General features: G+C 38.0%; 1 protein-coding gene across 6 annotated transcripts in view; it reads right to left on the reverse strand.

Annotated features, from left to right (window-relative positions):
• The window catches only part of mast2 (microtubule associated serine/threonine kinase 2), a 179,037-nt gene that overhangs the window by 18,027 nt on the left and 147,437 nt on the right, over positions 1–13,573 (reverse strand). For all 6 annotated transcript variants that reach the window (XM_042513315.1, XM_042513331.1, XM_042513323.1 and 3 more), the window contains 6 exons: positions 4,346–4,447; positions 1,727–1,859; positions 1,509–1,576; positions 959–1,065; positions 641–849; positions 405–543 (listed from right to left, as the gene is read on the reverse strand). In XM_042513315.1, coding sequence (XP_042369249.1) covers positions 405–543; positions 641–849; positions 959–1,065; positions 1,509–1,576; positions 1,727–1,859; positions 4,346–4,447 — 758 coding nt within the window. The remainder of the gene's footprint in view (positions 1–404; positions 544–640; positions 850–958; positions 1,066–1,508; positions 1,577–1,726; positions 1,860–4,345; positions 4,448–13,573) is intronic.

Below are 13,573 nucleotides of genomic sequence, written 5' to 3' on the forward strand. Positions count from 1 at the left end.
TCAGTCTATTTTCTTCGTCACCTTTTATTAATTTCTTGCAATTTGTGGGACATTCCTTGTTAAGTTGGATACTGCCTTTTGTCCCAATGCTTTTGAAAGAAATCAATTTGTGTAGGGTTCAAAGGGTTAAACAGCTTTCGAAAGGTGTCTGAATGCAAGAAACTGATGTCTGACCAGGTTTTAAAGGGTTAAATAACAATACTTTATGATAATACTGTATGTATGGCTGAAATAAAACTTGGCACATTAAAACATTGCTAAAGATTTGAACATAAAAAAGTGGCAACACACACATTAATTTTTATCTAAGTGGTGAAAATAGGTCAAATAACATTAGGCATTTAAGTGAAAATAAGATAATGTGTGTGTGTGTGTGTGTGTGTGTGTGTGTGTTTGTGCCTTACTTGTCAGGTTTGAGGTCTCTGTGCACGATGCCATAATTGTGAAGATACTCTAATGCGAGGACGGTCTCTGCAAAGTACATACGAGCCATGTCCACCGGCAAAGCTCCGATATTCTTCAGCAGCGTGGCGCAGTCTCCACCTACAGACCGCAGTCACCTCATTAAACGCAACATGACGACTACCAGTAACAATAAACTGTTATAACTGTTAATAAACTGTGATAATAATTCTCTTACCCTCCACGTACTCCATCACCATGCAGAGGTGTCTCCTGGTCTCAAAGGAACAGAACATGGAGACAACAAATGGGTTCTCGGCAAACGTCAGGATGTCTCGTTCCACGAAAGCCTGCTGGATCTGGTTCCTCAGGATCAGGTTCTGCTTGTTGATCTTCTTCATGGCAAAACGCTGCCGGGTCTCCTTGTGACGCACCAGAAACACAGCGCTACACGGGGACAGAACGATGGTTTAGTCCTAATATCTCGACTTACGTTACTTAAACAGTTAATTCATGACTGATATGTTATAATATCAAAGCTGTAAATCTTTCTCACCCGTAGGCTCCGTTACTAATGAGTTTGATGTTTTCAAAGTCTTCCTCTCGAGGTGTTTTTGTTTTAGTCGCTGGAGGTGGAGCTGCTGGGCATGTTGTGCCTCGACCCTAGAACACAAGATTTACATACATGAGCCATGAGCCATGAGACAGCATGTTTATAACCAATAAAAGGATGGTTATTCAAAAGAACTAAAGAAATAAATCTGGCTAGCTTTGAAATAAACTTTGAACGACATGAACTGCTGCTGGTTTATTGGAGGTTTCCAGCAACAGCGGAAAGAAAATTGAGGATGCGGCCTTTGCCAATCAAGCCCCAAAGCTATGAAGCACACTACCTATAGATGTCAGAGAAGCCCGCTCACTAATACTTTAAAAAGAAAGCTAAAAACGCATCTGTTCACTCTAGCCATTAACTAGCTCTGACTTTCTATTACTGTATGCAACACACTGACTATACATAAGTATTTCACACAGCCCCACTTAGTGACTTTACGCTGTCAGACGTAACACCTCTGAGCCATGATAATGATATATGAGCGTGTACTTACATCCACAGACTCATCAGTCTCTGGGGTTTCCGGGTTCCCGCTGTCATAACTGCTCAGCTGGGCCATTTCTACAGAGAGAAACAAGGATCAGTTACCAAACTGAGACAGAACAGGTGATTCCAAGAGGTAAATAAAGATTTTTTTTGTTGTAGTTTTTATTATGCTCTCACTACACACACAAAATAACGAAGATTAAAATGATTCTGAGATGGTGTTACCCTCCAGGGGGTCCCTGGTGAGGCCCAGCTGGCTGATGATGTATCGGGGAATGTCGGACTTGATGCCCTGGCCCTCCTTGGCATGGCCTTCTGCTGCTTCCAATAAATGGTAGAACTCCTCAGGGTCAAACTCCTGCAGGGGAGGGACACAGACGAGGAAGGAGGGAAGGAGTAAAGGGAGCAAAGAGGAGGGAGGAGGTACATAGGGGAATCAAAAAAGGCAAAAACAAACAGTAATTATGATAGATATGTACAAAAAATGTGTAAATGGCATGCATGCATGTTTTGCATCACTTTTTGATGCTGCTGTTTGAGTAGCTTGATTCAAGGCTGTTAAAAATTGTGTGTGTTTTCTGGACAGGCAGCATTATGTTGGCTCAGTCTCTCCTCTGACTTTAACCATCCTTCAAACCGGATTTGGTTTTTGTTTGGTTAACGCTCAAAATCCTGTTTGCAGATAGTCTTGAGCATAACAATACTGGAGAAGTATTTTACCTTGTTCCAAAAGGTGAAAGGTAGCAAAGAGTATTACACTTATTATGTGAATAATTGTCTTTTGTTGATGAATTGATCCGTTGTGATTTCCTTTTCTTAACACGCTGTAAAAAAACTCTGAGATGACTGGAGAGACAACGATATGAGAGAAGAACTGAGGTTTTGGTTTTGCACACCCCAATATAACTCCCATGTCCTCTAACAAAGACATATAGACCACTGCTGCAACACACACAAACACACACATTCACACACACATGCAGCATATACAGTGTATGTGCAGACACACATTCCCTGCCCCCTTCTCTATCTGTGTGCTTCCATTTGTAAAAACCCATCGTGTACAGTGTCACAGCTTCAGCTGCATGTGATTAGTCAAAACTACCAATGTGAGCACCGGGGCAGCCTCCTTCCCTCCCCTCATGTCCTCCCTCTCCTCTCTCCCTCACCCTCCACTGCCCCTCCAATTACCCCTCTGTCTTCCACACTTGCTTTTTTTTCTCCGCTCTGTCTTTACCTATTCTCCCCTCTTCACTTTCTCCTTCCTCGCCTCATTTCTGAGCCCTCACAAGGATGGTTGACATGTGGATTCACCTGTTTGACCCCACATGTCCAACATCTCAAGCCAAACTGATGGAGCTCTGGATGGAGGATGGAGAAAGTGAGTGTCCCATCAACTGAGAAGAGTTAATATGTGTGTGTGTGTGTGTGTGTGTGTGTGTGTGTGTGTGTGTGTGTGCATTAGGCTGATTCCAAATGCTCAGAGGAAGTCCATAAATGAATTGCTGGGGTTGAACTATTTCACACTGGGGAGCATGAAGCTCTAAATTGTTTATTAACCATGCGTGGAGTCGAGATGTACAATATGAAAAAGCTATTCGAGTTAATGCTGGTCATATTTTTCATACAGATTCAAATTCATATCACTACAGGAGTGTGATTAAACCGCAAACTGTTAACCAACCAGGACGAGGCTGATTGAAGCAGTTCAGGAAGCAGAACCAGATTTTTTTTCTGTATTAAATGAATAAGACACATTAGAATAACATATTTGTACATTATAAGGCTTTTTTGCATGCTTTTTTTGTGTGTTATGTGCCTTTTGTAACATTATATTTTGTTGTTTTTTCCATTTTCGGTCTGTTGCTTTAAAGTTGCAATTATCATATGTGCTTTATGTTTTATCTGTGGTTAATGTTCGCCTGCATTTTTTCTTTATAGCGATTTTAAAACCATGACTCATGTTTTTTTTTCTTTTACGATATTTTTTTAAGGTTTTTTTTGGCCTTTATTGGATAGGTTAGACCAGGCATGTCAAACTGGTCCACAGGGGGGCCGGTGTGGCTGCAGGTTTTTGTGCCAACCAACCAAGAGCACACAGTTTGACCAATCAACTGTCTGAAGACGGAGATCAGTTGATTAAATGAGTCAAGTCTGGTGTGCTGCTACTTGGTTGGAAACAAAACCTGCAACCACATCGGCCCCCCTGTGGACCGGTTTGACATGCCTGGGTTAGACAAAGTGTGAAAGGGGGACAGAAAGGGGATGACATACAGCAAAGGGCCGAGGCCGGCGCGGTGAGGACACAGCCTCTGTACACAGGTCGCTACTACTAATTTGATTTCTCCAAGAATTTTCTAAAATTTTAAGAATTTTTTACTAATTCAATTAATTTTCTAAAGCTTTCAGTGATTTTAACTATTGCTATGATTTTTCTAACATTTTCAGAAATTGCTTACTAATTCCATGACTTTTCCAGGCCTGGAAAATGTAATTGTAAAATACCATGGCTTTTTCAGATTTTCCATGACCGTGAGAACCCTGTAGATCAATTAAGTGGCAGAAAATGTAAATACTTAAGAAAGAAAAACTTTTTTAAAAGTCTCCTGACTGTACTTTAGAGAGAAGCCCATAGAGTTAGAGTTGCACTTTGTTGCACTCGCAAGAAAGGTTTTTTCAATTGCTGCAGATAAACCAGAGATATTTTCTTTTGTCATTCCATGTATTCTTGTTCCTGTTAAGCTCACTTCTCTCTAACTCCACACCTCCAGATTTTTTTGTGTCCTAACAAATTGGTGAAAATGAAACATTCGATGATGGTATGTTTGCCAGTGTTCCTCTCACCAGACACTCCAGCAGACGTGCTGGCCTGGCGATGATGATCATCAGCTTCTTGACGAGTTGTGTGACAAAGGTAACCTCCACACTCTCTGAGCGTTCGTGAGCCTGTAAACAGAAAGACAATAACACACAGCAAAGGTTAGCTTAGCAGCATGAAAGAAAACATATTCAGTTTTATAAAGCATCTTTTGAAATAGTAGCATTCATTATGGAGAGGTTTTAGTCAATACTAAAGTCCTAAATGAGGTCCCATGTGGGAGATAACTGATCCCTCATAGTTATCTATTCATTATTTTTAATAATATTTTTTAATAATTTATTATCGTGAAATCTTCTTTGCCCTTGAAGCTGTGCAGAGAGTGTGTTGTGTTTGTCCTTCACAAACAAAGCAGAGTGAGCAGTTTGAGGACACGCGGACGGTGGAGTCCTCCACTCGGTGACACCTGAGAGGTAATCTAAATCAGAACGACCTCCGTCTCGCTCCCTGATATCCACCGTGAAATGTCTGTCAGCTTGAAGACAGAGCAATTTACCCGGCAATCCACTGTAACTGACTGCAGACACATCTGGAGCTAACACTGATCCTCGGAAAGAAATGGGCTGGAAGGAAAGTGTGTGTGTGTGTGTGCGTGTGTGTGTGTGTGTGTGTGTGTGTGGTGTGTGCAAAGTGGAAGCTGTAACAATTACAAAACCGCCCACTGGAAAACATGCTTCGTTCTCAGGGGAGTAATGTGAGTGTGCATGCAGTCTCATGTGTATGAATGCAGCATGTATGTATGTATGTATGTAATAATATATGTACTATATGTATGTGTCAGACGGGCTAACAGAGACTAGGCGGCAGTTTCTAAACAAAGCATGGGCAGCTCATAGCTGTTTGTCTAACTGACGCAGGAGGCCCGGGGGGACCCCCCCCCCCACCCTGAATTATTTATATATGTAATGAAACCTAAAGGGGAGGGGGTGTCTTTATACTGTATGTGCACGCTAAATATGTATTAGGGTGTGTATATGTAAGCGTGAAGGAGACTGAATGTGTGTGTGTGAGGTGACTGTACAGACCAGTGATCGGTGAGTAATGGACAGCTGAGGGACTGACTCCCACTGTGCAGTGGCTAATTAACCAGTCAAAGTGTGTGTGTGTGTGTGTGTGTGTGTGTGTGTGTGTGTGTGTGTGTGTGTGTGTGTGTGTATGAAAAGACTGTATATTCACTCTGCATGTCTAATGTGGAGGAGATTCCCTGGGTGCTACACAGAATAAAAATGTACTTTAACAGCTTGTATGCATGTGTGTACAATAATGTATAATCCGTAGATTTGAGTTCATTACTGACACACTGTGTGGGTGTACATGGTGCAAATTAGAGTTAAATGTTTTGACATAAATTATAGATGGAAAAGGCTTTTATGTGCAGTGCTTAAACACAAGAAAATCTGTACTGTAAATGAAGGAAACACTCTGAATAAAGGCTATTTTTAACTGTCAAAAATAATTTAATGTTCATAATAACAATAATAATAATTACAGCTAATTTAAAGCACAAAATTTATATGTTTTATATTTCAGTTTAATCTATTTTTTGTTTCGTGACCTGTACATTTTTGAGTCTATTTTTTTTCTCAACTTGGGAAATTGTTTTTAAATTTCAATAGATGCCAATAGTTGGAATTGGTATTAATTTAACTTCCATTGAGGTTAACATTAATAAAACAAAAACAAAAATAAAAACAAAACAAAATTAATGTTAGGATTTTCTGTTAATGTTGTGTTTTTTTCATACTGTAAAATGATCCTCAGTAGCTCTCATTTATTGATATTTTTTGGTCATAAAAAAGTGAATGTAAACAAAAAGGTGGATTTTTTTTTTTTTTTAGTATTTTAATGGTTTTTATTCTAACTCTAATTATGATTATTTCTATTCAGATGCGCCCACATTTGGACAATTAAAGTTTTACTCTTATTTTATGGGTTTAATACACTTAAGGCAATAATTTTAGATTTAAAAAAAAAAATAAAGTAAAAACACTTGACATTGCACGTCTTGTGGGTCTAAGTAGAGTATTTTTTCTCATTTAAAAATCTGAAAATATATATATATATATAAATATATATATATATTTCATTTTATTTAATCTGTAATATTTCTGAGGAAAGAAAAAAATGTATTAAGTGGGTTACTTTCCAAACCCCAAGAGTTAAAAATTATCTTTTTGTCTTTGATTAAGGTTTCATTCAGGTATATCATACTGAAAATCACTGAAATGATTTAAAGCCATGTGAACACGCACAACATTCCAGGAGACCAAGCATCATGTGGCCTCTCGATTTCTTAGAAATGACTGGGACACAGGTGATGTCACCTATTGTGTGTTAGGGAGCACTGGTCGCTAAGCAGGTGATGTTTCTACCTGAGTCCAGCCGAGAGCCAATTACAGCCAGATGTTAGCATCTGTATCTGAAGCTGAAGGTTCAGAGTGAGCGATGGACACTCAGTGACAGATCACCAGAGCTGAGTTAGCACTCTGCCTTCCTCTCTGCCCTCAGGTGACCTACAGGGGTCTAACAGGGTTTCCCAGGGGTTCCAGCAGAAGATGGCCTGGATGCAGGTTGCCATAGTGACCGCCAGGCAGGTCACTAAGGCCCCCCTTGACAGGGGGATGGATGAGGGAGAGGAGGAGAGGACGAGCAGTGGAGGAAAGAGAGAGGCGAAGATGAGGGGGTAAAGGTGGAGGAGAGATAAAAGAGGAGAGCAGGAGCAGGAGGAGGACATAAGGAGGAGAGGTGAGTTGGCCTCCTGTGAGCTCTGTAATGGGGTCATGACACCAGGAGAGAAAGAACGGATGGATGAATAAAGGAATGGATAAGCAAGGAGGACAAAGGCAAAGGACGGAGACATGTCAAGACCAGGAGTGCACTGAAGGAAACTAGATTTCAACAGAGAAAAGAATGATTGTATCATCTAAAAAAACACACCTGATGGCAGAGGACGAGGATATGAAAAACTTATTTTATGAAGACTTACAATAGCAGAACTCTAAGGCTCTATTTTATAAATACAGGCTTTCAAATTTTTAAATGTTTCTCTTTGATGAATTGCATTTAAAGGGTCTGTCCACCCAAATCATTTCTAGAAAAACAAGTAGAATTTTTTGTCCCCCTCAATAAAATAAATTCCATTCTGTCCATTTAATTTGGGGAGAATGGAAACTGATATTTTAGTTTTTGTACACTGTTTATACTAAGGTAGAGGTTTATGTTCCTTTAAAGTTTCTGGTTGTCTCTGCGTGAAGCTTGATTATTATTTTTTCAGTATGTAATTACTAAATTAATTTTTAAAAAAAGATTCACAAAATTTGGTTATTTCTTTTAATTAATTAAATTTTAGATAAATAGCCACAAAAACATATACTAATATCATGATGTATATAAAGTTACATACATCCTAATAAACTATAATATAAAATAGATAACAAAATATCCATGTCACCGCCCGTTATAAGTGTTTCTATGGTCAGATACCAAAAGCAGGAGGAAAGCAAATACTTTTTGTAAATAAACCTGATCAACACCAGCATATAAGACCAAAAACAGAACACTTATTGTTGAGCTGATAACTAAAACATCTGAGAGTCCAACAGTTCTCAGAAATATCCAACTAAACTCAGCAAACAGTGAACACACCATCTATTAGTCCTACATGCACAAAGGGGAAAAAACAAAACATGGACATCCTTCCAAGTTGCACAACATCTAAAGGCACACCATAAAACTTGAATGTGTACCTTTGACCCGTAAAGTAGAAGTTTTAAGTATATTCCAAAATACATATTGTGCCTTTACTAATTCGTAAATAACCCTTTGAAACCTGGAACAACATCAGCTTTCTTGTGCAGCGTTCAGATGCTTTTCACATGCTTGTAAACATTTGAAACCTGAGTCAATTTATCCTTTGAAATCATGGCTAAAAAAGCAATGAGATGCACCACAAATTCAAAGAAATTAGGAAAAGAAAATAGTCTGAAAATTAGTTATTAGTTTTTCTGTATTTTTACTTTTTTTTTCTTTTTGTTTCAAGTAATTTTCTTATCCTCCTAATGCAAATGATCCTAATGAATCTATCAGAATACAGCCAGTAAAAACGGCCTGATGATGACTCATTAAAAAGACTGAATTATTAACAAGCTGCAGATAAGAACACCCACAGCAGTTGACGGATTACAAAAAGATTGAATAATTAATGCATTTGTCACTGACCTCTGGAACAAGCTCAATTATCTCTGAAATATTTTCAAAAGCGGACTCGGTATTTCAAAACAAGCTACAAAAAGCTGTTTTTATGTCAAATAATAATGAAACAACAATAATAATCAGGCAACTGAGAATCAAGGACTTTCTCTCCATAATGCTGCTGTGTTGCTAGAGTGCGACAGGAAGTCACAGTGAAAAAAGGTGAACAAGCAGCTCCTGAGGCATCGAATAAAGCCACGTAGAACCAAAGCTGAACTCAACGTTGTTTCAAAGTTAGACTGAGTTGATCTATTTGACAGCATTAAAGGGAGTCATCAGCGTAAACAAGTTTCAACGTGCCGATAAAGCTTGACCGAATCAAACTGAAATTGACTCAACTGTAAAGTCTGCCTCCTCCTCCTCCTCCTCCCAGCTGTGAGTGAACACCTTCCACTCGCTCCTCCTCATCACATCCTCCAGCACCTCCTCCTCTTCCTCCAGCCTCCTCTGCCACGAGACGCGATACATGTTTCCACCAAAAAACCCACAGAATGACAAACTTCCATACAGGACGCAGGCTGGGAGGCCGTTTAACACCTCCGTCCACCTGCTCACGGCCTCCCTCCTCTCCTCTGTAGCTCTGATCCACCTGCTGCCGCACTTGGCCACCCGCCAAAAAAAAAAAACAACCTAACGCTGCCTAATTGATGATGTCATCATCCGGCCCTGCATTGCAGCTTCGGTGTCTTCTCCAGATGTGTTTAAGTCCGGGTTCCTTACACCCTCCAAAAGCATTCGAACAGGCTTCACGCATGTACATCCACCTCCCTCTCAACGGGCCCGCCGGCCAATCAGAAACAGAGGAATCCCCTGGAATCCCCGCCCATACCCAAAAAACGCTCCAACTGCACCTCCTTCACCCCTCCTGCTCGTCTGGGAGAGTCATCTGTCAGCCCCCGGTGACTGCTGGAGTGTGAAATTAAAATCGGGGAGGATGTGTGTGTGTGCGTGCTCGCCTGCATATGTGTGTGTGTGTGTGTGTGTGTGTGTGTGTGTGTGTGTCTATGATGGAGAGATAGTTTGTGTGTGTGTGCGTCCCAGTAGAACAGAAGGTCAATAAGAGGCCGGTGGGAGCCATAATGTCACCCCCCAGGCACTGAAAAACTGAGCTAATAGAGATGTCACCGCTGCCACACACATGTAAATATACTTGTGTTCATAGAAACACTCACGTTGATACAGCCAAACTGTCCGAAATGCCTCCATCACGCCAAGCTGCAATTAGCGAGTTTGTTGGTATAAAAACAGCAAGTGTTTGTGTGTAGAGGAATGTGTGAGGGAGTTTATGTGTTTGCACCTGCGCTGCAGTCTTTGTGCCTTCCTATGACATCACGGTTGACGGCTGTACCCATGATGAGTGAAAGAAGGAGCGCGTCACGCCGTGAGTTGTTCCACAGTAAACTGAGCGTGACGAGCTGCCACAGTCATGATGTCTTCATCCAGGACAGAGTTTTCACACAGCAGCGATAATGTTAAGGATCCATAAAATCCTAAAAATATTCAGGGGAGTTTGGTCCTCATTGTGAAGACAAAGGTTCGTGGCAGTGATGGTCATTTAGATGTGTTGAGTTTATAAGCAGCTGTTCCATATACGCAGTGGTTGAAAATAACTAAGTACATTTAGTTAAGTACTGTACTCATCCCTTTGAAACCTGAGTAAATTGGCTTGATTTCTTCCAAAACATGGGAACAAAGCAATTAAGGAAGTGAACTAAAAATTAGTAAGAAATTAATAAAAAAAAATTACCTGAAAATTAGTAAATATTAAAAAATAAAATACAATAAAAAAGATATAAAAAAGAAAACAACTGCAACAATGAAATGACCTGGAAAAAGTGCTTAAAAATGTATACTTTTACATCATTTTAAATATGTAATTATGATAAATGTAAAAATAGCTTTCCCTAGCTTTTTTTACCCTTTACATTTTTCCTAGCTTTTTAAAATTTTCTAAATTTCTAAATACACTAATTTCTTGCTAACTTCATACTTCTACTCAACTCCAGATTGAATGAAGACTTTAACTCCACTACATTCATTTGATAACTTTAGTTACTATTTACTTTACAGAATGTGATTATTTATTCATGAACATGTGAATGCATTAATAATTAATCTAATGCGGTAATATTCATTTTTGTAAAATGGGCCAAATCCTGTGTAAGGAGTATGATTGCTTTTGAAAAAAAAAATGGGAAAGACATGTAAATTGCAAAAAGAAAAAAAACAGCAAAAGGTGACAAGAAACTGAATTGAAAATTTGCTTGGGGAGATTATTAGATTGTATTAAAAAATAATAAATAAAAAAAATAAGAAAGAAATGTCCAGAAAACTATATTCATAATCCTTAATCCTTAATAATTATATATTTGTAATGAAGCTACAGAATAAAAATATTTTTTAATTAAATCTTGAACGCTTTCTTAAGGTAATCACTTAATTTCTTTTAATTTTTCTTTTCTTTTCTTCATTTCTTTTATTTTTTTGCTTATTTTAAGGTAATTGTCTTGCAATGTTTTACTGAGTTCTTGCTAATTTTGGGGCCATTTCTTGTCAAGGGGCTCACTGCAGGACTTTCACTTGTACCGGAGGATCTATTCACTGTAGTATTGCTACTTTCACTTTCACTTTCACTACTTTCACACAAAAATCTGAATACTACTGAATACTACTATCACTGCATTTTAAGTAAATATTTATGTGTTATATGTATTGAAAGCTGTTTTTCATATTTACTGAACTATTGGCTTGCTACATTTTATTTATATTCAGCCGACCTACCTTGCACTGGTAATTTTTGCAGTTAATTAATTGGAATTCATGAATTGGAAGTTTACCAATTACTGAACACACCAATTTGCATATCCTTTCCAGGAACCTGCCTCTAAATGACCAGTTACATAGTTAATTTCTAGGAATTAATTGGGCTGCTACAGGAGCTGTAAAAAAAGTCTGAATTTGCTCTCTATTTGCTGATGAACACTCTATATTTGCTCCTAACTATCATAATTCTGCTGTGCTGCTGTGAATCTTATGCAGCATCAAAAGCATCCACAGCCTGAACACAATGCTCTGCCTATGACAGATGTGAATGTAAGTCATGCAACTCAACATCTGTCAGCGGTGACGCAAAAGGATGCTGACTCAGAAGTGTCTGAAATGTCAATTTACTGCTCACTGCAGAATCTATTTATTGTTCATTTTATATAGAGAGGCTAACGAGAGAACAAAGATGTGATTTCTGGAAGTAATTTTAGAGAATCAAACTGGAATTGACTTAAGAAAATCACATGTTTAAAGGCTGCATTCCAACTAGTTTTGATAAGCCTGTCATATTGGCTCTCTGGAAAACCTTGAAAGCCCAAAGCCAGCCTTTATTTAAATAGTTAAGTCACTTTCTCACCTACCAGGATGAGTCAAAATGTGAAAGGATGAACTGGTCACGAGTACTGTGTGTTCCCAGAGGAAAAGAAAATTCAAATCTCCTCTTTGTCCAGCTTATTTCTCCTTGACACAATTGAGCTCAGTTTAATATCAATATGAGATACTGGCCATTTTCTCATACTTCATTGATTCAACTCCTGAGAAATAACCTTCCTTTTGTCTCAGCCCAACCTTAATTCAAGATCTTAAAATGCAGCAATCTTAATGTGTCTGAAATAATCAGCTCTTGAGATTACAGTAAGACCAAAAAAAACATTGATTGGCTGATAATGAGCCCAAATAATTTCAGAAATGTATCTCAGTGATCAAATTTAAGCCTCAACTCCGTATTTAATCTGTTTTCAGAGTAGGGAAACTTCTGAGAAGCCTATGAGCTCAGCAAAACAACACCTGCTGATTCTTTTTGTACTTATTCCTCAAACAGATCAGAATTTAGGAATCTCCAAATAAGATGCAGATATATTTATAGTGAGACAAAGAAAACACCTCTATGAGCAGTAATTTTTATCTCTGGGTTTTGATAATTACCTCAATTTTTATATATTTTAATTATTTTATTTTGTTTATTTACTTTCTCTTTCCTGAGTTTGTTGTTTTGTGTTGTTTTAATGTATTTTATGCCACAAATAAATCCCATTTAGTCATTTGAGGAGAAGACAAGTAGCAACAAGAGAAGAAATTAACCAAAACTTTGCAAGAAATTATTAGAAGTGCAACAAAATTATGTGAAAATTAGTCAACAAAAATAAAATAAATAATAATAAGAAAAAAAACATAGTTTAAACCCCACAGAAATTACCTGGAAAAGGTGTTTAAAATTCTAATAACTTAATTTTAAACACGGAATTATGATAATTATATATATATGTTTCACCTAGCTTTTTTTTGTCCTAGATTTGAAAAAGTACATTTTTGTAAATGCACTATTTTTTACAGTTGTGAAACATTTATTACCAAGTGGCTCATCGCCTTTTTTCCCTGTTTCTGAAAGAGATGGCATTAATTTGCTTTGTAAGGTTCAAAGGTTTAAATACTTGTGAAAGGCATCTGAAAGCAGCAAATGATGTCACTCCAGGTTTCAAGGGTTAATGGCCTTTGTGTTTTATGGTGCTACATAAAAAAGCTTGCCATAGCCGTTTATAAATTAATTAAAAAAAACATTAATATTAAAGTAATTCTTGTCCATAATCAGGTTTACTGCAGCCTCTCTTCAAATATTCCATCATAAAGGACAAATTTCTTCCTTTCCCCTCTTCAAGAAAAATCTTTTCTATTTACAGTTTTAATGTGCTGTTTTTTAAGATATTTTTGAAACCTTTTTTTGATATGAAATTAACTAGTAGTGCAATCAAGTTGCAAGTTGAATATTAGATAGATAGCTCAGGGTTTTTGCATCTAATATAGTTGCCTTTTAGAAATTGTTGCTTTCTAAGAAAAGTCTTGACTTGAGAATAGAGGTGAGTGTTTGCAGGCTTGTGAATAAGCTGTTGCTCCACTTA

This window comes from Plectropomus leopardus, chromosome 3 (assembly GCF_008729295.1).
Source record: "Plectropomus leopardus isolate mb chromosome 3, YSFRI_Pleo_2.0, whole genome shotgun sequence".
Classification (NCBI taxonomy): domain Eukaryota; kingdom Metazoa; phylum Chordata; class Actinopteri; order Perciformes; family Serranidae; genus Plectropomus; species Plectropomus leopardus.